Source organism: Thunnus thynnus, chromosome 22 (assembly GCF_963924715.1).
Source record: "Thunnus thynnus chromosome 22, fThuThy2.1, whole genome shotgun sequence".
Taxonomy (NCBI): Eukaryota; Metazoa; Chordata; class Actinopteri; order Scombriformes; family Scombridae; genus Thunnus; species Thunnus thynnus.
The window spans coordinates 25044375-25072091 of record NC_089538.1 but is presented as its reverse complement, the minus strand read 5'-3'; the positions used below and the strand labels follow the sequence as shown (position 1 = coordinate 25072091).

The following is a 27717-nucleotide window of genomic DNA, read 5'->3' as shown; positions in this document are numbered from 1 at the left end:
AGAAGGAGGACTGTGGATTTTGTCCCCCATCACTTCCATTGTAAGGTCATTATGAAGGGATCTTCTAATGGTCAGTATGAACAGGAGGAATGATTACAGCAAGAAAAACAGCTTTAATGTTCATTTGTGCTCCTGACTGTTGGTATAAGACACTTGAAAAATTGTGAACCTTTAATGTAGACAATCTTTTTTCACAATAAAAACACTTCAGCTCTTAACAATTAAAACTTTTATTCACAGTAATCAAAGTGTCCGTCATCACACAGCCGTAGTAAAGGTGAAATGTCGGGGAAATCCTACTTTAATCAATACTCAACTTTGATTAGTTGAGTATTAATAAGTACAAATGTGCATGTGTGTGTGTGTGTGTGTGTGTGGTCAGCTCATCAGGAGTTGAACCTGGTGACGGCAGACCAACCTGTATGAAGTCTGATCCACTCAAAGTATTGAGCAACCTGTCAGAGAGGCAGAGAGATGAATTCATATCATCACAGCGTCACCATGTAATATTTAACTGCGCTACAGATTTGTTTGTAATAATATTTTACTGTCTGGATGAATAATTGTTTTGATTTAATTGAAATCTGACATTGAAGTGATCAAATATTAGCTAATCATTAGCAAAGAAGCCATGTGAATTTTCTGTGTATGTTTACTTTCTTTTTTTATGTGAATTTACTTTCTACAGTTCATAAATAAAATGTTCATATTTTAGATACAAAGTGTCAGTAAGATATAAATATACAAGAGGAAAAATCTTGAACATCTATTAAACTCACAAGTGTACATACATTATACCTTATTAATCATATATAATCAACAGTACAATTACAGTAGCTGTGCATCATATATTTCAAAGTATATTGTATTACACTGTATGTGAAACCACTATAATGGCAGCATATATTTTACACTTGTATAAGTATTTGTGTCTGTGTATTTCCTGTATTCTGTATATACTGTGTGTATGTTTGTTTAACTTTTATAAATATGTATTTTACTCTGTGCATGCATGTATATATGCATTTTCCCTGTTTATACATGTATACATGTACGGTATTTATTCAGTGTACATAGATATACTTGTATTGTCTCTTTGTATATTTGTATACATGTATATGTATATTTTCCCCATGCATATATTCCCTATGTATATACTGTGTTCTTTTTCTGTGTATATATATATATACATGTATATTATCTGTTTATACATGTATACATGTATTTTTCCTGTGCATATGTGCGTACATATACATATGTATAAATGTATTTATTTAGTGTATATAGGTTTACTTATCTGTATATTTGTGTTTATTTCCAGTGCATATATACATTTATACATGTATTTTCCATGCTTACATATGTATACATGTATTTTCCTATGTATATATGATTTTTTTTTTCTGTGTATATTGTATATGTGTATATGTATTTTCCCTATTTATATATGTACACAGGTGTTTTTCTCTGTATTTTACCTGTGTATAAACTCCAGGGAATCCTGGCTGGCCACACCTCTCTCCCCAGCTGACGATGCCCCACAGGTAAGAAACACCGAGTTCATCCTCACACACCAGAGGACCTCCGCTGTCCCCCTGACAGGAGTCCACACTGCCAGCCAGATCACCTGCGCACACACACACACACACACACACACACACACACAGATTTACACCTGTACAATGTTCATAAAGCTGTGTGTTTGAGTGTATATATAGATCATCAACCACTCACCTGCGCACATCATGCCCGGTTTGAAGCGATCTTTGTAGTACTTCTGACATTCATCCACGAGGGATACGTTGGCCCAGAGCAACACCCGAGCTGCTTTTCCCTCTATGAACAAAGACATTGTTATTTAAGCATCAAATCAAGCTGAACAAAAATAAAATAAATAAATAAATAAAATAAATAACCCATGGTGCAACATATGAAGTTTTTTTATGCAGCTTATAGTCCATAAAATTCATTTTGAATCCATGTTTTCTGGAACAAAATTTATTCTGTGCACAACTTTAGTGCTATTAAGTGCATTTCATGCCACAAAATAAATATGATGAATTTATCATATATCATATACATTATATCTTATAATTGCCATATGATTACTGTAGTGATTTGTAACAATTATGACACATGGCAAGAATTTTGTTCCATGAAATGCAATTTTATGATATAAACATACAGATCGGGCTTATTATCAAAATTATTTTTCAAAAAAAATCTGAATATTGCATCTGAGTGGAAAATCTGATTATAAACATACCACTTGATGCATAAAAATAATACATATTTATAATTATGTATACATATTTTTTTACATAGTTTTACTAGAAGTCTTGGGTATAATAACCTGCTCATTTGCGCTATTGTTATAGTTCTTCTTGTGGTTGACATGAAAGCTGGACATGTACATGTAAAATGTATACACCTCTGTTTCGTCCCCATCCAGAGATGCTGCAGGTGTGGTTTGGTTGAAAGAGTTGGGAGGACCAGGGAACACAGACAGCGCTGATGGCCGGATTGTCCAACACACATTCGTCCCTGAACGGAAGCTTCTTCAGCTCCACCAGAGCAATGTCGTTCTCATAGTTGCTGGCGTTGTACCTGCATGACATCATTCAAAGGTAGCTTTTGCTTATTCTATTGACATCATTTTAATATTAATGTTTACATAAAGTATGTGTAATGATTGATTTTAGATAAATTGATAGATACCTTGGGTGGATGTGAATCTGTGCAACAGGAACAATGTCAGTCGTGTTTTGAGCTTTAGACTTCTTCCAGAGAGAAAACTTCACCATGAATGCGGAAGGGTTGGGCCTAGTAAAGAGACATGGGTGAGGCACTATTATCATCACAGTAACGCTTAACTTTAAGTCCCACTATTTCGCATTCATTAGCAGTATACAAACTGTTAATAAATGGTTTATAACACACTATAATGCAGTTTTAATAATATAAAATATGTCTTCATGGGAGAAGTTATAATTGCTGACAAACACTTAAAATGTACTTGTATGTACATTATAGTTTGTTATAAACCATTTATTAAATGTTTATATACTGTTAATACATGTTCAACTACTAAAAATACACTGCTTACAACTGCCATTGCTGCTACTTTTATCCCCACAAGTACTATTATGATTGTGAACGCCATTACAACTACTTTATTTTCTAAGACCCAACTACTGCAATTACAATATTGGCCCAAATATAAGACAATGTTTTTTTTCCTAGAAATTGTATTATATTAGAGGACCAGACAATTATGTATGTGTTGCATTATGAGTTGTTTGTAGCCTAAATGTTGAGTGGAGTTACATTAGCCCAATTTAACCTTCAGGAGTTTGTGATGACTCATTAACGTGCTGCTATGGTGGAAATAAATTCCTGACGAGTAGAAATGAATGGGAAGCATCTCCCGAGGGCTTAACTGCAGAATCATCAACAAAGAATTACCAGCGTCACACAATGTCATGATGAGGAGCTTGAAAAGACAGTCTGAAAAATGCTTACAGTGAGCGAGCCTAACAGGAGAAAATGTGAAAATGGACCAGTTACACAAATGTGGGACTTACATTCTGCTTTCATGGAAGGAGCATTATTTCATGTTTGAAGGCTTCAAGAATGAGGACTCTTCATTTAGTATCTCTAGGAAACAGAGAAAGTCTCAACAAGACTGGTTAGAAAGAAAAGAGGGGATCGTCTTATATTCAGGCCAATAAGGTACAACCACTAATACTTCATACTAATACTACTGCATCATCATTTACCTCCTCTAACTTTACCTCTACCTCAAAGTCTTGCCCTACCTGACACAGTGAGCAGCAGTGAGGACCCAGCATCCTCCAATATAAGCTCCTCCACAGTCAATCTTTTTGTTTTCCTCCAGAGCAATCTGCCACTGGATCTGAGTCTGTGGAAAGAAACAAGAACACTTTATATTTGAAACTACAAGAAAAATACAGTATGTGCCATTTATTACGGGATATTAATAAATGAACAGCATGTACGTACATGACATTGTGAGTACACCAGCATAGGAATATTATATCAGCCAGTGGTTCCCAAACCTTCACAAGTTTGGGAACCACTGATATACACAGTGATGATAATAATGATAGCAGCTTTAAAAGATGTACTGGTAACTGTAATGAGACGAACAGGTGTGTTTCTAACTGACCGGTTTGGCTGGGACTCCTCCCACCACTCTCTTGAATCGGCCAGAGCTGCGTCGCTCCTCCACTACTTCATCGTCCACGGTGGCCGCATTGGGAATCCCACAGTACAACTTTGACTCCAGTTGCGCTCTGCTAGCCTTTATTTCTACACACAGACACATAGTTGAAACTCATATCCAGCTGTGATCAGATTTGGTCTGGTGATTGGTTGATTCCACATCAAACAGGGAAAAGCATTTCTTTATGGGGGTGTCTTTGTGCAGGAAAGAGAGAAACAAGCTGTTTGCATTAAAGGACCAGTGTGTAAGATTTAGAGGGGTCTATTGGCAGAAATGGAATATAATATTCATGAGTATGTTTTAAGAAGTGTATAATCACCTGAAAATAAGAATCATGGTGTTTTCATTGCCTTAGAATGAGCCCTTTATATCTACATAGGGAGAGGGTCCACTACCATGGAGCTTGCAGTGTTGCACCACCATGTTTCTACGGTAGCCCAGAACTGACAAACCAAACACTGGCTCTAGAGAGGACCTTTGTAAGTTTCGTGGCCACTGTAGGTTCTCCTACAGGCTTGGAAGGGCGAGGTTGAGGGGAGGAGTATTCAGTTGGTTGCAATCTGCAACCTCAATGCTAGATGCCACTAAATCCTACACACTGGTCCTTTAAGAATACTCTTCATCAGAACTGAGAGGCGCACATGAGACCATGAAAAACAGACCCCAAAGAAAAGTACCTTTGGCCATACAGTGTACTACGACCTCTGATATTACTAGGTGACATCCCTAAGTGTCACCAACTGCTACTCACATAGTATACTTATTGTCCATCATGAGGGTACGTACCTTCTTTGGGAGAGATATAATCTGAAATAAAGAAAAAAAAACAAACGTCATCAACACCACCAACAACAGCATTATAATCACTGCTGTGTACAACTCAGTTACAGGAGTACCTGGTTCTGAGGGATTGAGTCGTCGGGCAGACACCCTTGATTCTGTGGGAGATTCTGTGGAAATATATTAAAAATTCAAAACAACAACAACAACAACAACAACAACAACAAAACAATAACAAAAAAACCAACAAAGAAACCCAAATACTCAAGGATGCAGAAAAGACAGAATTGCCCGAAAAACTCCCCCAAAATTATGTTACCACTTTTAAAATGTAACTTTTAATGTCATTTTTGAAATGATTTTGCTTTCGTCTGTCTGTTGGGTCGACTGGGCTGACAACAGGTGAAGCCTGATAGAACTATCAAGACTGTTCGTCATATTTTTAAACCTTTTTTGAAGGTGAACAAACAAACCAGAAATCCTTCAAAAGTTTCAGTGATTTCTAGAATTGATTGTGAAGAAATGAGGTTTGGGAAACTGTTTTAAAAATGTTTGTGTGACAGTATGTATGTATCTCTTGCCTGTAGAAGGGATGTGTTTCTTTGATTCATCGTCGCCATCCAGACAGTCCATCTGTCCGTCACCAACTGCATCTTTATGCACACACACCCCTGTTTTGCAGCGGAAACCACCATCCCTGCAATCTGACACACATAATAATTCTCATTGTGAAAGATGGGATGTTATTAAATCCATTTATGTCCATGTGTTTCGTTTACTTTTGCAGCACATCTCATCACTGCGGTCGCCACAGTGGTCAACTCCGTCACACGTCTGCTTCTGAAACACACGCTTGCCATTAGCACACATGAAGTTACGCGCTTCTGAAACACACAGACAAAAAAAAATGATACCCTGATTATAGTGGAGAGGTTTGTGTCCCTCATTGGTCCTTAAAGCAAAATAATCAGGAGCCCAAGGAAAGCAGGTATCAGATGAGAGGCCAGACATGTGATAGGTCCATGAAAACTCCCTACGGTTAAGTCTAAACGATCACAGACACTCAGGTAGCCAGAGGAGTCTGGATGATCACAGATAAACTCTCCTGTTTGGCATATTCACGGACAAGATATCAAGGATGCCTGGACAATGTCCGGTTTGGTAAGGCTAATCTAAAATCTCCTTTACACAGAAATGCTGGCGTCCTTTTGGCTTAATTTGGACCATGAACTTCCACATCCCAGCTTTTAGCATATGTGATGGGGTCAGGGTAAAGATAAATACCCCAAAGTTTAAGACCATGTTTGACGCCAGACAAAAAGAGGTAAAATAAGTAGATCCCCTGAGTGGAAGACTTTAGGTATCTTGGGTTGTTATTCACAAGTGACTGATGTAACAAGAATTTTACTTACACAGTCATCAATACCCAAATAGTGGGTAGTTAATATGGATTTATTTTGTGCATGCAGTAAACACAATCTACTGAAGGCACAGATAGAAAAGACTAGAGTAGAATCAGTGTTTACTGACCTTTTGATGCTTGTGATTCATCATAACACGTTACAGTAGCGACATTCATTGTGTCACATTGTATCTTGCTGCTGATCACACATTCAGCCAGAGAATTCTCAAAACCTTGGCAGCGGATGGTAACACAACTGTATGGGACCTCCTTAGATTGGTTATGGACCGCAAAGTCGATGTATGGCATGGAACCCACAGACATTGCACCACTGTACACACATGCATGCACACAAGGCTCATCGTTAGTATACTGTACATCTTTAGCAAAATGTAGTATGACAGCTTTGGAGTTGTTAGAAAGTATATTTTTTCATTTTGGATGGAGCTACTGTTGGCTACCAGTTATTGTAAATGTATATTTATCCTATAAGTTTATGGTCTACTTTTTGTGACTTTATAAATGCTATTACACTATTCATTTGCATTATGTAAATATATCTCCTCTCACAGTTTGTTCCCGTGCTCCTTGCAGGCCACATTAGCAGCTGCCATGTCCCACTGTGTTTCAAACACCAGTAAATCCTCCCCACCTTTAGTGTCAGGAACAAAGAGCCAGACCACTCCTACGTCTGACTCTATTGAACTGCGGAACCCTTGAGCCTCTGTGGTAAGAGAGACATAAAGGTTATATTGGCAATAAGTAGGAATATGACAGTGATACCAAAAATATCACAAGGAACTGAATGTATGAGTGCAAACCGCAATTTTCCCCAAAGTGGGACATGGTAGGTTTCTTGGTCCGACATGAGACAGCCATCACCTGGAAAACATATTAACACTGAAAAAAGAAAATTTGGCACTTAAATGATACAAGTTTCATTTACAAAACCAATTACATTTACAAATGATCTATGTGTTTCCCTATTGTAATCTGCCAGGAATGAACACCTGTAATAAGGATCGATACCACCTGGTTCTGATTCTTGAAAAGAGAACTCAGTAGGTCCGAAAATCATCACTGTAGATACATTTTCAGAAACTGATAAGCAGATTAGAGAACTATGTATCTGTTACAAATGACTAACCCCAATTCCAGACCAGCTGTTGATACCAAACCCTACACACGAGTTACCTGGCAGTAGGAGCGGTAGTTCCTACTGTTCCTTCCACAAACTGGATGGACATTCTCAGTGGGGCACAGATAGGGCGGTTTGCAGGAGCATTGTCCATTAATGCAACGTTCCCATGGAGGACAAAACACCAGGTCACATGATGCACGAGTTAACCTGATAAATGTATATATATGTATGTATATATAAATATATGTATATAAATACAGATCACATGGATGAGAAACCTTAATTTGACTTTATTTACACACATATTATTAGTGAATTACAGATGATGTGAAATGGAAATTCAGTGAGAGACAAACAGCTCTCAGGGATGAAGAATACTTTAACAAAGACAATAAAGACTTCTTCAATGTTCTAGTAAACAAACGCGTTTACTTTTTGTCTGATTCTGCTGCACTGACCACTCAGTAGCAGTGTTTGTCAGACAAGGCAGCCTTTAGGTTCTTTACTGACTAACCAATGGCAACAATAAGTAATAAAGAATGTAAGAATACAAAAGGATAAGTGGAAATATGTCATAGAAACTAAAAAAGAGAAAATAGCAGAAGGAAAAAGCCCAGCCAATCAGAGTAAGGAGCACCTACTTCTTTTCAAGACACTCATCTGGACCCAGAAATTCATCTATCTCAGGCACTGTAGGGGTTGTAGGGTATGGGCTGATGACCGTGGAGGTGCTTTGTTGGATTGGGTCCTGTTAAAGTGTTACAAAGTGTTACATACTGTAAAAGTATTTGTTTTGCAGATGATATATAACTTTTTATTACTGTAAAAGTAATTTTTATGCAGGTGATAAAAGTACTTGGAATTGTTACTTGTTAAATTCTGCAACTTTTAAAAATACATTTCTTCATGATAGAAAAATAGTGTGGAACTATTAACAACCTCATTTAATATTCAATTCAGAGCACAATGTTCAATCACAACATTCAATGTGTTTTATTGATTGCATCATGTATGTTTGAATGAGTTACCCTTTTTATTGAAATCTTACGTAGCTTCAAATTAATTTATAGTAATTAACAATTAACTCATTAATAATAATAGAGACCACATTATTCCAGTTCTGGCCTCTCTTCATTGGCTTCCGGTGGAGTTTAAAATTGATTTTAAAATCTTATTGTTTGTTTTTAAGGCAATGGGTCAATGGGTCGGCCCCCTTCTTACATATCTGACCTTTCTAAACCTCTCATCTAGGTCTCTGTTGTCGTCTGACCTAGAACTGTTGGTGGTTCCATGGTCTACACTGAACCATATACAGACTATATACAGATCACCATGCTCCACTATAATAAAGTATATTATATTCTGGAACACTACATGTATACTGTAGTTCTGCAGCCGTACTAAGGATACTCAACCAAGGCCGTAGTGTTGGTTCTAACTTTGGTAGGGACACATTTTGTCAGACGGCCAAAGTAAACTGTTGCGTATGTGTGCTTGCTGTCTGTCTGTCTTTTCTCTCTCATGCACACACATACACACATAAAGAGCCTGACTATGCAAAAGGTTCACTATATATTCCACTATCTGTATTTGCTGATATAACCTGCCTAAAACAGGATATTTTTACTGTGATTTTAAACAGACATTTACATCTAATTTTCTTGAAAAACTGAGACTAAAATTTGTATTTATAATTGACATGACAGATTTTATACCCAAATCTACGCTCATGCACCCATCTGTAACCATACAACACAATATCATTCTACAAACCATCTTTTTCCTGAAAACTTACTGATCTGGATTGGAAATCCTACATAATACAAGTGATAAAAACAGTTAAAAGTTTCAAAAATACAGAAGAAGAAAGTGATGGAATGTTTTTGAACACTCTAAATAACAAGGTAAAGGAGAACGTGAGTCAACTCACCGTTTCAGAACGAGAGACGAAAAGAAACACCAAGAGAAGAGAAACTCTGGCGGATCTCATCTTGACAAACACAAACACAAACTGGCTTTTCACAAAAAACGTTTTCTTCTTTTTCTCCCTTCGGCCAAAAAATATTGTTAATCTCTACTAATGGAAGAAAGAACAAACTAATGATAAAATTTATTTTTGCAGTGCAGAAGCAGAGCTGCAGATACAAACAGAGCTAGTCATTCTCTCTGTAAGTGAGCAGTTTGACTGACAAACTGATTATCTCTTCTCTTCACTGATGACATGATCAATCAATCATTAGCTTGTCTTGCCAATGTGGACACACACGTGTATACATAGCCTGTGTCCTGATTCATCCAGCTGACTGATCATGTACTGTAAATGTCACACAACAGTCACTAAAGAGCTGGGGTTGTTTAAGTGCATATGGGAAAACACAAATATGTGGGCGGCTCAGTGGTCAGTGCCGAAGGTTGCGGTTTGAATCCGACCTGTCTGACTGCATTTTGTTTCCTTCAACAGATGAGAAAAATGCAAGTCAGATGAATTGGAGACTCATTTTCCTGCAGGTGTTAATAATAAACATTAATGTCCTTCTTTTTTTTTTTTTTTTTTACATGTTACAGGTGTAAATGGTAAAATGAATTCCACTTTGCTGCTTCATTTTCAGGGTCCTAATATAACACATTCTGGCATACAACTTTATTATAACTTTATGTTATGCAGGTGATAAAAGTACTTGGAATTGTTACTTGTTAAATTCTGCAACTTTTAAAAATACATTTCTTCATGATAGAAAAATAGTGTGGAACTATTAACAACCTCATTTAATATTCAATTCAGAGCACAATGTTCAATCACAACATTCAATGTGTTTTATTGATTGCATCATGTATGTTTGAATGAGTTACCCTTTTTATTGAAATCTTACGTAGCTTCATATTAATTTATAGTAATTAACAATTAACTCATTCATAATTGAAGTGGGCACAGTAGAGCCTTCATACATCCACCAAAACCAAATGACGAGGGACTCTCTTAAATATATCAGAGATCAGATCAATAACTTTATCCAGCTGACTGAAGCAAAGTCTGAGATACAGTACCAGTCAAAAGTTTGGACACACCTTCCCAATGACTTGAATGAATTGCTCACTGTCACCTTATCATGGTTCACAGGGACACCTGATTAAAACAGAGCCCTTGTTAATTTTAGGTTAGGTTTTACATTTACTTATTATTGGTCACATAAACATTAAACGTACCAATGGCAATGAAATGTTTCCCCACTGTGACCTCCCGACGTATACAAGAAGAAAAACAGATGGTCTATTAAAGTATAACTTATATTACTTAAAAAAAAGAAATTATACAAAAACAATAAAAATTCAACCAACACAAATGTAACAACATAAACTAAAAATATATGTTAAAAAACAACAACAAATATTGCGCAAACAATGCAAGAGTGCCATACATTCAGGAGTCAGTTATTGAGGTTTACTACATAGTAATAACACCTTTGCTGTTCCTACTAGTCAAAATGTGTCAAAATGCTGGAAAAAAGGCTTCTGCATGTTGGGACAAGCTGCAACCCTCTGCGACCCTGAACAGGATAAATAGATGGATGGAAGCAAAACAAGTTAATGTTCAACGTTGTATCAATAGAAGCGCATTTCAAAATACTTAACTGAGAATATCACAAAGCTGCAATTATTATGTATCAACATCTTTGCTTTCTTGGTCATTTAATTTCCAATATAATTAATCTGCACGTGTCTGTAGGAGGAAGTCTGACTTAGACCCCTGACCTCCCAAAGTTACATTTGAACCTAACACATATTTGTGTTTCAGTTGTGAAGTTCATTCTTGTTGTTTCAGGTTACTGGTATCTGGGTTTTTCCTCACCCACACACACACGATCAATAAGATGAATCAATGTGTGTTTGTGTGTCATAACTGGCAAGACAAGGCAATGACTAATTGATGACATTGTCAGTTCGTGTATTTATTCATTCAATAACTGTCAGAAACAAAGGTAAAATATGAATGTAATCCTTATGTGGCTTGTTATGTGAGTGTGTTATTAGGAGTTTAACTATTTATTCAATTGTTTATTTACTGGAGATAATGCACATAAAGCAATACTGAAATTTTACAACATCTATTAATCTGTTACAACATCATAAATGTGTTGGTTTAGCACAAGAGCTAATTTTCACCTTTAATCCCAACACAACTAAAAACTGACAAAGTAGATGAAAAATATTACAAAGGAAATGTACCACAACACTTTTTCCTAACAATCTAAAACTGACTGTCCAGATTTGTGGGCATCTGAATGGGACAATTGTTACCATGGAAACAGTTTAGTTTAATGAAGAGGATCTTTAATATGTGACACAAATCCATATACCGTTTGAAACTTTCCTTACTAAACAAAAGTTACCTCAGAATGATATGACAGTAGTGATAATAATTGGGTTTGTTAAAAAGTACTAGCAACGCTTGTTTAAAGAGTAAGTCTGTTGGTTTTAATATGGAAACTTCAGTTTGGGACCAGAGAATCACTGTATACATGTGTTTTGCAGTGGAAGGCATGATGAGTCCAAAGTTAGTGAAAAACTCAACCATAAAATACTTAAAATGATCAATGATTACTGGATTATTATTAGTGCAATTATTAGTGCTTTGAGCTAAATGCTAACATACTAACATTGACATTGCTAGCATGTTGATGTTTAACAGGTAAAATGTTCACCATGTTGGTTTAGCATGTTAGTGACACAAAGTTCTGCAGGTATTTGGTCATAATCCAAAGAAGTGGACAATAAAAAGTTTTTCCTGATGATGATGTTAGATGACAAGTTATTAATTTCCCGGCAACCCACCCATAAGTTGTCGTGATATTTCAATAAAAACAAAAATGTCAACCTTGTGGTGGTTATTAGAATTTATACTAGATTACTGTTGAATGTCAGTATCAAATTTCATAGCAATTGATCCAATAGTCGTCAAGATATTTCACTATGAACAATATGTTAACCTCATGGTGGCGCTAGAGGAAGAGTCAGAGGATCACTGAAATTATTAGGATTTATCCTCAGGGGACCATGCATGTCTTTTCAAAATTTAATAGAAATCCATCTAATTGTTGATGAGATATTTTAGTCTGGACCAAAGTGGTGGACAGACCAACAGATAAACATTGCCATCCGTAGAGCCATACTGGTAGCATGGCTGAAATACATGATGTGGTAATGTTTAGGTGAAATGAAGAGGCAACGTACCATTCAGATATTTGACATAGCATCCGTTAATTTCTAAGCTACTCCCTGTTTCATACTTCCACAAATAAATAAAACTACATCATCTGCATACATTCATATTGTGAATACCTGGATGGTACATTAAACATCAGTCTGTCTGTCTGATGTTTGTACTGTGGTATGAACTGGATTGTGTGGAGAAACTAAATGTCACTTCTCCATGAAATTCAACCATTTTTGTGAGTAATTATGAGACAGTCACTGTTGTTCTTTCAGATAAAGCATGTTTTTATCTGGCAGCTTTGCAGGTACTAGTTTGCTTGCTGAATAATGCTAACAGTAGAAATAATGCAACCAAACATAAGATCAAGCAGGTAATAACAGTATATTAAATGCTACAAAATTACAACACAATATTTAATTAATGTACATTAATAAACCCACACAAAACATCCAGAGCAAATGGTTAAAATAACTGTCAGAAACAAATCAATAATTTCCTAAAACATGAGAAATGAAAGCTAGAATTACATCAATACACAGCTGAAGACAAGGTAAAATATGAATGTAATCCCTATGTGGCTTGTTATGTGAGTGTGTTATTAGGAGTTGAACTTGGTCACAGAAGGCCAGCCGGTTTGTTGTCTGATCCACTCAAAGTAATGAGCAACCTGGAAGAAAAATGATTATGATTAATAAGTAGTTCTTTACAAAACAAGATTGTAAATCCTACTAATGCCCTCCTATGAGGAAAGGTCATAGAGTCAATAAAATAAATAAATAATAAATAAAAGTGTTATTTTATGTAAAAGCTGACATTTTGTCCTGAGGGTGGCGCTAAGGAAAACATCATGGAGTGCCTAAAATGAAAAGGATTTAAACTCTGGGAAGCATGAATGTGCTCAGTAAATTTCATAGTAATTTCCCAAATAGATTTTAACATTTCTTATGAATTAATAGAAAGATGGTCTAATATGCCAATTTCTGTAATATTATTGTACCTGTTTCAAAATATACCTTTACCTCTGTCATTATCCCATTATTTATTATTATTATTATATGGAATAATAGACGACACAGGTTATGATTGACATTATTATACTTGCCATTTGACAGAGGGAGACTCAAACTTCCAAACTTCCACTGGTACTACTGGGCCGTGCAATTGTGCGCTATTATGTATTACTTTTCCTTACTTACTTCTCAGAGCCAATCCCAGCATGGATAGACATCAAATCACTTTCACTTACACCTAAACTAACACTTAACACATACATGTACTCTACAAATATTAAAAAGCTTAGGGAGCAAACATCTAACCCATTTATATTGAATATAATCTTCCGAGATTGAGATGAAATTCTGGTACAGTATTCGAGAATTGCTAGGAGAAAACTCCTTAATGTCCCATTTTAGTCCAATTTGGGGAAACGACCAATTTAAACCAGGAATAGTTGGGCCATCAAAGGTCTAACTAAAATTGGAGATATGTTCCAAGATAAAAATCTGATTACATGTTTCCAATAGCCACTTCTTAAAAATACTTATATTACTTAATAGAAGCTTTATAACTACATCCTGCAACCAATTATTAACTCCTCCACCTCTTTCTGAAATGGAATGATTGATCTCTGATAAATGTTATATTACAGGGTGTATTTCATTGTTTTATGACATGCTGGTCATCTGAATCCTCTCCTGACCGGCTAAAAGCCTGGAAGGAAGATATACAGGAGGATATTTCCTTGGATGACTGGGGTGCGATATGTGCTGAGGCACATAGACAAACTGTGAGTCTGTGAATATGAGATTAAGACTACTACAATACAATTGGCTGATGGGCACCTACATAACACCAACTAGACTACATCAGTTTAATATTACTATTCCAGATATTTGCATTAAGTGTGAATAGTTTAAAGGCACATTATTTCACTGTATGTGGGATTGTAAAGAGATTACAACTTTGTTGTGAGATTTTAACATTTCTTGTGTATGAGCTGGTGCCATGGTGTCACTAGAGGAAAGATCACAGATTCACCTACAACACCAGGATTGATCCAATGTTACATCCAATGGATAAATCAATCCTCAATGACTGATGGGGAATTCAAACACGGCAAGTCGTTATTTTGACAGTGTGCCTTGGTTGATGATTTGCAAGATGTTGTTCCTTTAACATATTAAAGCATAAAGAGAGAAGGTTTATTCCCCCACACTTCCGTATTTTACCTGTGTATAAACTCCAGGTGATTGCGACTGGCCACATCTCTGCCCCCAGTTTACAATGCCCCATAAGTAAGAAACACCGAGTTCATCCTCACACACCAGAGGGCCTCCATTATCCCCCTGACAGGCGTCCACAGTGCCGTCCAGATCACCTGCAAACACAAAGTCAAACTTCAAATGGACTCGTTTCGTAAACACACTAAAAACAACCAGTCTCGGTGCCAGAGGAAAGTAACTGGCCGGGCATTTGGTTTTTATGGATGGGCCCACAAAAAACAAACACGGCGCCTCCAGTTTCATCTTAGCAGCAGCAGAGATACTAAACACTAGGTGATATTTCATTTCGCTCTAAATCCAGACATCACAAAGAAACGTAAAGGAGGCAGGAGTTTTTTTTCCCTCCCTGCAAATTCTATTTTATTTTTTTCCTGAGCCTTATGGGCCCCTTGATATCATTGGGACCAGGGCTTGAGCCCTGGTAAGCCCATGCATCAAAACAGCGTTGATGCTGATTTCTTCCTGGGAGGGCCAAATTCTGGATGGTAACACCACAACTGAACACAACTCCACTTAAAGGCACCAGGATACAACCACACCTACCTGCGCAGATCATGCCGGGTTTAATGCGGTCATTGTAGAATCTTTGACAGTCTTCAATGAGGGAAACTTTGGCCCACTGTAAGACCTGAGACAGTCTGCCACCTATAGACAGAAAAGTTAGTCATCAGTACCAGAAGGAAGGTAGAGAAGGAACAGAATTACAGTGGATCTGACCATCATATTTGATTTTATTACATTTTAAAAGTACAACAGTAAAATTTTTACATTTCTTTACTTTCTCCTGTTTAGTTCAGGTTGCATAAACCTTTGTATATAATACACTAAGTGTTCATAATTTCTCAACTGAGTCTGCACCATAAAACAATATGATCAAAAAACACATATAATCAAAAATACAACGATAACAATGAGATATATTTAACCAGGCACAGAGACAGAATGAGAATTGAATAATAAAAAGAACAGTAATAAAATAAGAGGTTAAAGAAATTAGAAAGGTGACATTATGTCTCCTCATTTTATCTCCTACTTTTACCATCACCCTGAGGCACATGGATTAACTTCCAAACTTTTCACACCTAATATGACCTATAGCCATGCTAGCAGCTCAGTGTTGGTTGATTGGTATGTTTATCTAAAGTAAAATATTTACTTAGAGTTAAATATCTAATATGGCTATTAGATGGATTGCCATTTGAGCCACCAACAAGTCAACATTTCTACTTATTCAAAACTTGCCTTCCTCTAAAGCTAATGACAAACATCCTCTCAGCCTCACCTGTATTTGCCAATAAATTTCTTGAATTGAATTTGAATTTGGATTTCTACTCTTTACAAGTTTGGAAGTAGATTAAATGCAGTGGCTCTTTTACCTGCATTTTGTCCCCATCCAGAGATGGTGCAGGTGTGGTTGGGATGAAAGAGCCTGGGGGTCCAGGGAACGCAGACAGGGCTGACTGCTGAGTTGTCCAACAAACACTCGTCACTGAACGGAAGTTTCATCAGCTGCACCAGAGCAATGTCATTCTCACGGGTGTTGGGGTTGTACCTTTATTTGAATAAGAGGGTGAGTAAGACATTACAGAACTATTGTTAGTTTTAGTGTGACTTTAATGTTTTACAGTTACAGTTTATATTATTGATCTCATTTTTACCTAAAGTAATGCTTTAAAATGTTTCTCTGCTTATATCTGCTTCAATAAATGCTGCAAGAGTTTGCTATGTTACACCTGAGTGCTGCAACAATCCAATCAGACAGGGTTGTCTACTCTCCCTGGTGTTTTTGTCTTTGTTTTTTAGGCCGTAATCTCATAATTATGAGCAGTATTTCATCCGCAACTTTAAAATGAACATCTCATCAAATTTCACTCTATGCTGACGAAACTATACTTTACTTATCTGATATCATCACTCTCACAGGTACAAAAAATATTTAGAGTCTAGCTCTTTTGTCATTTATAATAGCTAGCATAAATCTGTTCTCATACCTCCCTCGGTTTACAACTTCACTTCACTTCAGATCAGACCATCTTTTGCTTTAATAATCAAACTGTAATTCAGGATTCAAATAAAATACAAAAATACAAAATTGTTTTCTTTGATGCATGATGTTCACATGTGACTGATCAAAATAAACATCCTGCTCTGAATCAATATCCTTTTTTTCAATGCTTTTAAACATTTTTGTTTCAGTGATTTCATACAACCTGCTGTAAATTCCTCTGGAAAGTGAAGTAGCCAAAACTCAACATATTGACAGTTAAGCCCGGTGTGCTATCCAAAAAGTACTATGTTAACCTAATCTAATTAATATTCTGCTGTTTTCTGGGTTAAATACTGAGATATGTTGGGCCCATCATCACAATACATACTGTACATGCACACAAACAGGTATTCATACTTGGGGTGGATGTGGACATCCTGAACAGGAACTACGTCGGTTGAGTCCTGAGCTTTCGCCCTCTTCCAAAGAGAAAACTTCACAATCAAAGCAGCCACATTAGGCCTATTGGAGAGAGAAAGGCGAGAGAGAAGCTTCAGCTAAAACATTTGGGTTCACTACACACAACATTAGACAGATAAATGTGAAGTAGATAGACGGATAGTTACTTTTTGGTTTTGCTGTCTGGACCAGGAGTTTGTATGGAGAGAGAGGGGTTGGGCCTGGAAGAGAGAAAAGGGCGAGAGACTTATTGACCCTCCTGTTGTACTCGGGTCAATTTTGACCCAGGAGGACAACATGTGTCACTATGTGCTGTCATCAGAAAAATTGAAATGGTTTGAAAACAGTATCCTGACTAAGAAATTATGAATTATTTTAACTATAGTTGAGATCAGAGGAAAATATGTTAATGGATTTTGGCAGACTGGTATATGTAAAAGTTTAGTCAGGATACTGTTTTGAAAACCATTTCAGTTTTTTTGATGACAGCACATAATGATACCTGTTGTCCTCCCGGGTCAAAATTGACCCGGGAGGACAACAGGAGGGTTAAGAGTTAAAAGAATATTATTGTCAATGACTATTGCAAAGGCACTATTAATTTTATTGTATTGTTTTTATTTTTAAATTATTTTCACCATCACTCTACTACTTTTCACCCCTCATTATTTTTAGGTAGGGTAATTCTGTTGATCTTGTGAGGAGAACTCATTTAGCTTCCTGCCTCTTCTGCACAAGCGCTTCTTTACCTTAAATTATATATAAATATATACATATAAAGTTTTCAAAAAAAGTTTTCAACTCACTCACTGCTGCTTGTTAATCTTGTTAATTAAGCTTCTTCTCTCATCTTAATAACTTAAAAAAGTTCATGTGTGTTCATGTTGCCCCGTCCCCAATGGAAGTAACTCGGTCTTACTCAAGGCAGTGAGCGGTGGTGATTACCCAGCAGCCTCCGATATAAGCTCCTCCACACTGGAGTCTCCTGTTCATCTCTATAGCAACCTGCCACTGGATCTGAGTCTGCACACAGATAAACAGACAGTTGAATGGCCAGATGTCAGTAGATAACAGCTCCACCGTGTTCACAGTCATCAGTATCGAGCCATAAAGATGATGACATCACATTCAACAGACATATAGGTGTGTGTCTAACTGACCGGCGCTGCTGGCTGTCCTCCCACCACTCTCTTGATGCGTCTGCTTCTTACTAGCTCCTCCTCCTCGATATCGTCTCTGGCTGTTTTAGGAACCCCACAGTTCACCTGGGACTCCATGTGCGCTCTGGTGACCCTTGTTTCTACAGAAACATGCTTAAACATCTTTTAAACTGCAACTACTGGCAGTTTTATTATTTTAATTGGCAGTTTTATTTATTAATTAGACATTTTCTTTTAGTCAAAAACAATTTCAAAATGATTTTTAAACGTATTATTTGGGGCAGGGGTTGTTGTATGGCTGCATTTCCATTATCAATTAATCTGATGATTATTTTCACCTTTACTTGATTAGTTGTTTATCCTATGAAATCCCAGACAATGGTGAAAAATGTCTGACAAATCACTGTTTCCAAAAGCCCAAGATGACATCCTGACGTCAGAAACCAGAAAATATTCACATTTAAGAAGCTGGAACCAGAGAATTTCTGCATTTTGTCTTGTCGAAATAGTTGCTGATTATTTTCTGTTGATTGACTAATTAATTGACTAATTGTTGCAGCTACAGAGAACCATTTTAATTTTAAGAATTTTGTTACACAGTCATGGAATATTTAAAATGCCTAAATATCAATTAGGTTGAGTAATGCATATGTTATGATGTATGTATGCATATGTATATATATACACAGTATAGGGCAGCAACTATCGATTATTTTCATTAATCTGCTGATTATTTACTTGATTAATCAATTTGTTTATATGATGTCAATGTTTTAATTCCTCACAATTCATGCTGATGACTTCAAATGTCATAATTTGTCCAATCAAACAGTTTATTAACATGTATGACACAGAAAAGCTTCAAATCCTCACATCTGAGAAGCTGCAACCAGCAAACATTTGGACGTTTTGCTTAAGAAATGACCAAAATGATCGATCCATTATCAAAATTTTGCTGATTATTTTCTGTCGATCAATTAATTAATTAATCGACTAAATGTTGCAGCTTTAAATATACAGTATGTGTGGTATATATGCATGATTTCTTTCCTTTTTATGTACTTCAGTTATTTCTTTGAATGTGTTTTTTTGTTCCCTATAAAAGCCAAAATCTATAAAATGTTGGTCATAAAACATGAAACGCCCAAATAAATACAAATTAAAAAAAAGTGGAATATAATACTCGTTGTAATAAATACAGTAGTGCATTTTATGTTTGCATTTACTCTGCCATAATTGAATAAAAATCACTATTTAGATTTTTTTTTTAGTAACTACATTAATTTTCCATGCCACAATAAAATCATTTATTTTCTGAACTTTAAATTTGCCTTGTTCAGCTTTTTCTTGTTTTATTGATCAATATGATTTTAAATTGTTTTAATTGCTGCTGTTGCTGTGTGGACCACAGGAAGACTAGTGACCATTTTGTTGGGAATCCAAATAAAAAAATAAAAGAATGAGGAATTTGCATGAGGAGCAACTTACCATTTTTAGGAGAGATGTACTCTATAAAGAAAACAACAGATCGTCATCTTCATCATTACAGAAGCAACATTAACATGAAAGTCTCTCAACAGATCAGTGAAGCAGCAATGTTATGTCTTCCATGTCTGAAAAGGGCTTTAGATTAATGATAAACGAGGGAGTGATTTTGGATACAATCTGTGTTTTTGACGCAGGGATTACATGACAGTCAGTGGGTTACCATGGTTACTGACGTACCTGTGTTTGTGAGAGGAGAGTTCACCGTCGCCAGCTCTGTGGGGAATGAAAATTAATAAAATATGTTTACAAGAAAAGATACAATGTTTTCTCAGATAGTTGATACAGTTTAGGGAATCTCAAGAAACGGCAGTGTCGGATATCCTGAATTTTAGTTCCAAGTATTGGTCAAGATAAAAAAAAACAAAACACTGGATCCTACACTTCCCATAATGCCACTCGACTCTCCAGACGGACACGGAGGGAAATACATGAGGCGCAATTTGTGTCAAAACTCTAACTCTTTCTTTGAGTCTTAACTCAGTTTAATCTGAACTCACAGACAGGAAACACATTTTTAGATTCAGTGTGACAAACTCCAAAATCTGCTTAGAAGTGTTCCCTTCAACTGCAGAACTTGACTACGAATCATCACATTTTTAAGTTCTCTTCAGTATCAAAGTAATCCAGTGATAGTTGTCTGTACATTCATGGCTACACTGCAAACAGGAACTGCTAACAGCTGATTCAGCAGACTTTTAATGGAGACCATTTGCCAAAATGTAATAATAATAATAACTTTATTTGTATAGCACCTTTCATACAAAAAAAAATGCAGCTCAAAGTGCTTTACAACAAAAGAAATAACATGCTTCACATCAAAAAAGACATACAATGAACATAAAAACATGTAAATGTACATAAGATGGAAAATAAAACCCATCTGATAATGTTAATAAACACTTAAACACTTAACCCTCCTGTTGTCCTCCTGGGTCAATTTTGAGGTGTCATTATGTGCTGTCATCAAAAAACAGTATCCTGACTAAACTTTTACATATACCAGTCTGCCATAAGCCATTAAGAGTATATATATATCAGGATATAATGACACATGTTGTCCTCCCGGGTCGAAATTGACCCGGACAGCAGGCGGGTTAATGACTTAATCAGTGAAAACTCAGAAAGTATTTTGCCATATGTACATAATCTGTAAATTGGCGCCTAGGTCTCTGAAGCCATAAGCATAACAGAACCTCCCTTTTCCCAGTGGACACAGACTCAGCACTGGTCTTGATTAATTGAAATAAGCTTTGTTCAGTTTACCAAAGAACGGGTTTAACCTCGCTGTGAGTCTTATCTGTGTCGGGCGCAACCCAAAGCTGCCCCAGAAACAAGAGACTATAAGCGATAATAAGCGTATTTCGCCAGACAATTTATAAATCGGCGCCTGGGACTCTGACGCCATAAGCATAAACAAATATTTTTTTAAAAACGTAGCTGTAGCCCAAAGCTAATTCAATGAATCCATGGCAATGGTGTCATACTCTTCTTTCACTTTTTTAAAAATAAAACCAGTAGACTACCTTTAAACAATTTGCCGTCTGTGTTTGTTCAAAACTGTGAAAGAACCACTTTTTTGGACCATTTTAACATGTTTTCTCCTCATTATGTGCTGCTCACTTCAATTCTGTAAAATCAAAAATTTTAATGGGAGTGAATGAATCTGTATCTTCAAAAGTGTGTGTGTGTGTGTGAGTTCAGTACCTGTGTGTTTGTTTGATTCATCCTCGCCATCCAGACAGTCGATCTGTCCGTCACCGACCGCCTCTTTAGGCAAACACACACCCGAGCTGCAGTGGAAAGCCCAGTCCCTGCATTCTGACAGATAAAGACCCACACACTGATTCATACTGGGAAACAAACAGGGGATATATGGGGGGAGGGGTTTATGTGTATGTGTGTTGTGAAGAATCACATCATCTACACTTTTGTTTACAGTCGTCTGGATTACTGTAATTCTCTGTCCACACGCCTGATCAAACACCTACAACTGATTCAAAACACCAAAACTAGCCTGAGTGCACACAAAGTATCATCCACACAAACTATCTACTGGTTGCCTGAAAAAGAAAAGACAGAAACATAAAAATAAATAAATGAGTAAAAGGATGAAAGAAAAAAAAAAACAGAAAAAATTAAAATATTGTAATTAAATATTGAAAGAAATTTACATAGAAAATAGTACATAAGTAAATAGATGAACAAAAAACAGAAAATCAGAGAAAATTAAATTTGATAAAGTAAAATAAATGAAAAAGTGCCTAAAAATCAAAGAAAGGATTAAAGAAAGAAAGAAAACAATAATAATATATATATATGTAATAAATATAAATGGGAATATAAAGAAGACAGTTTTCTTAAAAGGATTCAAAACAAATTCTCAAATTTTTATTTATGTATTTAGTTTTATTTTTTATGTAATTTTATGTAATTTGTGGGTGAGGTCTATCTATAGATCATATTGTTTTGCCATCAGTTGTTGACACCTATGATCACTTTATTGTTCTCTGATGACGCAGACTATCATCATTTTCAGACATGTACATACTGTATATAATAACCTCTGAAACTTTTTAACCTCACCTACAGTATTAATGATCATTTATTTACTTTTTTTGTTGGTGAAAGGAAGGATGTGTGATGATATCGTTCAAAGGAAGAGCTGGTGAAGTTCTTATTTTGAAGACGTTTATTAGACGATGGCCATCGGGTCCATTCCATGTACAAAGATGGTCTGGGCACCGTACCACTGTCGGTGCATAGCTTATATGGGGTTACACATCTGTATCTTATCACATAATAACATAGGTTTTCCATAGGCACTAGGTCAGTTGGGAGCCCTCCGATCGAGTGGTTGACAGCTACCTCACAACATATTATGTATCATTACATACCACATCTGGAACAGTTCCAAACTTGACCATAAACCCATTATTTGTATTTAAAGGTCCCCCCAAGAAGGGCTATATCATATTACCTAAAATGATGCAGATTATGGAATGTTTATGTCACATGTCCAACACCCAAAATCAGTAAAATACATATTGTCAGATAAAAGTCATACTAACAGTTGGTGTCTCTTTGATTTGTCTCTTTTGAAAAAATCCTTTCTGATTTGTTTTTCATATTCCGATTTCTTGCATCTTTTTTTTATGAGTTTTTTCATCTGTTGCATTGAGAAATGTGCTTTTTGTTATTATCGTTATTATTACAGCAACTCCAGCTGCCTTTGACTTTGCATTTCTAGATAGACAGATGTGTGTATAGTGTGTGTGAGTGTTTTTCTGTCTTACTCTTGCAGCACATCTCATCACTGCGGTCACCACAATCATCAACTCCGTCACACGTCTGAGTCAGAGACACACACTTCCCGTTCACACACCTGAAGTCACACTCCTCATCTGACAAAAAAAACAAAAACAAAAACACAACACAAAGGTCACACTGATGACAGAACAGTATAAAACATAACAGAGTCTGTAATTACCAACCTGCTGGTTGTACACAGGTTGCCGTGGCAACATTCATGTTGTCAATGTTGGTCTTGTCGTAGATGACACACTCTGACAGGGAGTTCTCGTAACCTTGGCAACGGACGCTCACACATCTGTCCGGAAACTGTTTGTCGTTATGGTGGCTCGCCAGGGAAGTGTAAGACAAGGTGTCAGCTGTTGCCGCACCGCTGAGCACACACACACGCACACACAGACACACACACACACACATAAAGGTAAAATTCAGTATCACCATAATGGTCAAATCTATCCTGGTTGTTCATTGATTGAAACATGTTGAGTGTTGTGCTTATCAGGCTACATTGTGACAGAAAAAAAGGCAAAACAGCCGGATGAGATGTTCACAGCTGTACTACTTGTTGTAAATCGACATAGTTCTGTGATGGACATTAGACAAAGTTAACCGCTCTCAGCAGCCACTACCACAGCTTCTGTTTTTACTGAAAATTACATTGGCAAGATGTATAAATCAGTACAAAATAATCCCCCTCAAACAGATATCTGCTAGCATGACACCATGTCAGACTCAATGAATGAAACAAAAGGAAATGGTAATTTGCTCTGGTGGCCATTTGAATCTGATTTTGTTGAGAACTGAGCAAACAAGGTTATTTTTTATTACTTAAATGATAATTAAATAGAAATACCGGCTCTTTATAAACCCATGCAGAGACCCCAAGTCCAGGCCACCAAAGACAATGAAGCTAACTGGTAATGTAGCTTAAAGCACAAGCGTTGTTGTTGTTATGAACCTACTGATGGCCAATGATTTAGAGTTATGGTTAAAGGATGAGGCTGGTGATATTTATTTTCTTATCATCAACAAATCATGAAAAACCAAAACCAACGATGTGTTAGCCTGCCTCCCAATACTTCCCTACTCTGTCTGTGGCTCTCAGCTCCAAGCCCATTGGTTCCTACTGAAGACGTGAATCTTTAAAAACACCTCACAAATATATAGTTTCATTCTTAAATACGACCTGTGAGCATCTGACACACATGGCTCACCTCCTGGGCCAACTGGGAAGCTGGAAAGGTTCGTTGTTTTGGGACATTTTATATAATTTAGCTCTGTTCCTGCTAGATGAAATAATTACTGTATATAAAGTTTAGTTGTGAGTGGATTTTAAAGTATAAGTCTGTCTGTTAGTCCATCTTATTTTGAAAAATCTCTTATAATAGCTGGACACTGAAATAATGCATTTTTATACTTTAAACTCATATATGTTTGACATGTCTCCAAATTCAATTTTAATCTGTCAACCAATCAGCGGCCATGAGATAAACACATCCTGTATTTATCCCATGTGTTTACAGTTTCCATGTGCTTTATACATGCTGGTATGTCTACTGTTTATGTATTACAAGTTGTTTAATAGATCTTCTCTCACAGTGAGTGTCCTTTCTCCCTGCAGGCCACATTAGCGGCAGCCATGTCCCACAGCTCCTGACACACCAGTAACTCCTCCCCACCTCCTCCAGGGCTTGGAACAAAGAGCCGAACCACTCCTGTGTCTTGCTCTAGTGAACCTCTGAACTTCGGTACATCCGCTGAAGAGAGAAAGATGAAGGTCACAGTAAATATGACTAATATATGAGGACACTACTGTGTAAAACTCCTTTAAGTGAATTTATCTTTAATAACAAACCTGTGCAGGTTTCTCCAAAGTGGGACATGACAGGTTTCTTGGACTGACAGGAAACCGCCATCGCCTGGAAAATTAAGTGAGTCAGTGAGGTGAGTCAAAAAGTTCATTTTGGACACTGCTCCAGTGGGATTTTAACCCTGGAGCCTGGCGGTGCTGGTGCCTTGCTCAGTGGCCACAGTACAGTACATTTGGTTACCTGGCAATAGGAGTGTAGCCGCTTGTTGCCACGACTACATACTGAGGCCAAACCCTCTGTGGGACACTGGTAGGGCAGTTTACAGGAACAACGTCCCTGGATGCAAGACTGCCATGGAGGACAAAACACAAGGTCACATGATTCACGAGTATACCTGCCCAATAAGAAACAAAGACAGAACAAGTTGAATATGTGCAGAAAACATTAGATCAAATCAACAAAAGACAGAATCAGAGGACACGTCTTACTTCTTTTCCAGACACTCGACTGGTCCCAGAAACTCGTCTGTTTTATGTGTCACTGTAAGAGTAGAGCTTTGTGCAAAGACCTGCGAGGAGGAAGTAGAATACAGTAGAATTTGAACAGAATGCAGATGAATTACGGTACAACAACAAGAGACAAAGTTAAATTCAATGAATGAATAAACAAAAAAATCTCACAAAGTGGAGCAGAGATCAGTATTTTCCATCTAAACAATTCTATAAAATAACAAATCAATTTTAAGACAAACAGACATATAAAATTAGGAATTTCATATTAAAAATATAGAAGACACTATACATAATTTATTAAGTAGTTTTTAAAAAAAAATCTAATTATAGATAAATTGCTAAACTGAACAAAATTGGATATAAGAAACTGATAACCAATTGATAATTTAGATTGACCTGTTAGAGCATCCAGTGTACAGCACTACAATATATTATAATACTCAGGGGTGGACACAATAACATGAACACTACAACTACCTATGTAAAACATATAATGTTGCACTTGTTTGTTTTCATTAAACTCTGGGGTCATGTTTTGGATTACTTTATATTATAATGTATTTGTTATTTTGTCCACCTCCAGAATAAGATCGGAATATTTCAATTTGCATGAATCTGGTGTAAGAACAGCGATAAAGACAGTAAAACATAGTTCAAACAAGTAATAGAAAGCTTTTAGATGCCTTGAATGTCATACAAAGAATAGGGTTGTTGTGTGCATGTACTGGAAATACACCATACTGTACAATTAATTACATTTACAGTGTTAACTTACCATGACAGAGTGAAACAGCAAGAGAAGAGAAACACCAGCCGATGACATCCTGACAAACACAAACATGTTTTATCTCCCTTTCATCAAAAAAATACCCTCATTCTCCTCTGAGAGACAGATATCAGAAATGAACTTTTATACTGAAGGAACAAACAGAGACAGTTTTGTCTCTAATGGACTAATTTATCTGACAGACTGACGAGGTCTGATATTTACTCTACTAGCTGATGATGTCACCAATCAATTATTAGCTTGTCTTGTCAATGTGGACACACACTGCGCTCTGACATGTTAAAGCACATTGTTATGAATTAAATACAGTTAAAATAGTGTACTATTGTTAACATGTCCATTAATTTGTACAGACATTAGAAATGAGAATAAATGTTAGCCCTGAGTTGAGGCTGTAAGGCATTGTTTGGGTTTAGTAAAGGAATGTTGATAGAAAAGCAGAGTGCTAACTTTTACCCACTTCAGCCTTTAAGAAACTCTAAATAAGCAGACTACAAGTCTTAGATTCAAGCTAATATCTTTGTCCCATCACAAACAATTTCTATCTCAAACTAATATTTAGCTAAATGTAACTTTCTATTGGTGATTTGCCTGTTTTAGTGCATGAGTGGTGCGGTCAATTATGTCTGATTCTTAGAGAAGTCAGCTGTTTAGCTGTTAGCATCCTTTGATTAGTATACATTAAACCATGTTGCACAGTTAAGACACGCCCTAGTTAGTGTAAATCTGGAAAAATACTCTAAGTTATTGGCAATGTTTATAAAATCAGTGTCTATTTATGTTGTTAGTAGAACTTTGTGTCTTTGGTTTAATTGGCATTGTTGTATCTTGCTCGCTGAACTTAGCGTAGTTTTGATGGAGCTAGGCTGTTTCCTCCTGCTGCTAGTCTTGTGATAGGGTTGGCTAAACACATCTGGATGCAGATGACGCTGATATCTAAGTTACTTATCTGAGTTTGGTTAAACAGAAAACAATTGTATCCTGCCTGTTTTTGACCTTCTGCCTGAATATTGGACTTCGGATTCTTGCCTGCTCCTCACTGGATAAATTTGGCTGTTTTTGGACTGTGAATCGTCTCAAC

General features: G+C 36.6%; 1 protein-coding gene across 1 annotated transcript; it reads right to left on the bottom strand.

The window, feature by feature from the left end:
• Positions 1-111: 111 nt before the first annotated feature.
• On the bottom strand, positions 112-26817 carry cfi (complement factor I). Its single transcript, XM_067579417.1, has 35 exons — positions 26625-26817; positions 25826-25905; positions 25578-25731; positions 25382-25445; positions 25124-25283; positions 23709-23899; positions 23511-23618; positions 21922-22035; positions 20395-20430; positions 20158-20178; positions 18670-18809; positions 18429-18532; positions 17677-17730; positions 17468-17572; positions 16440-16615; positions 15607-15708; positions 15010-15158; positions 13383-13448; positions 9500-9643; positions 8211-8317; positions 7623-7776; positions 7250-7310; positions 6999-7152; positions 6557-6759; positions 5806-5910; positions 5608-5730; positions 5143-5196; positions 5033-5053; positions 4190-4332; positions 3819-3922; positions 2719-2823; positions 2432-2607; positions 1735-1836; positions 1479-1627; positions 112-455 (listed from the first exon to the last, which is right to left on the bottom strand). Exons 1-35 carry the CDS (start codon positions 26688-26690, stop codon positions 387-389), a joined length of 3864 nt encoding a protein of 1287 aa, XP_067435518.1. The 5' UTR covers positions 26691-26817; the 3' UTR covers positions 112-386.
• Positions 26818-27717: the final 900 nt, after the last annotated feature.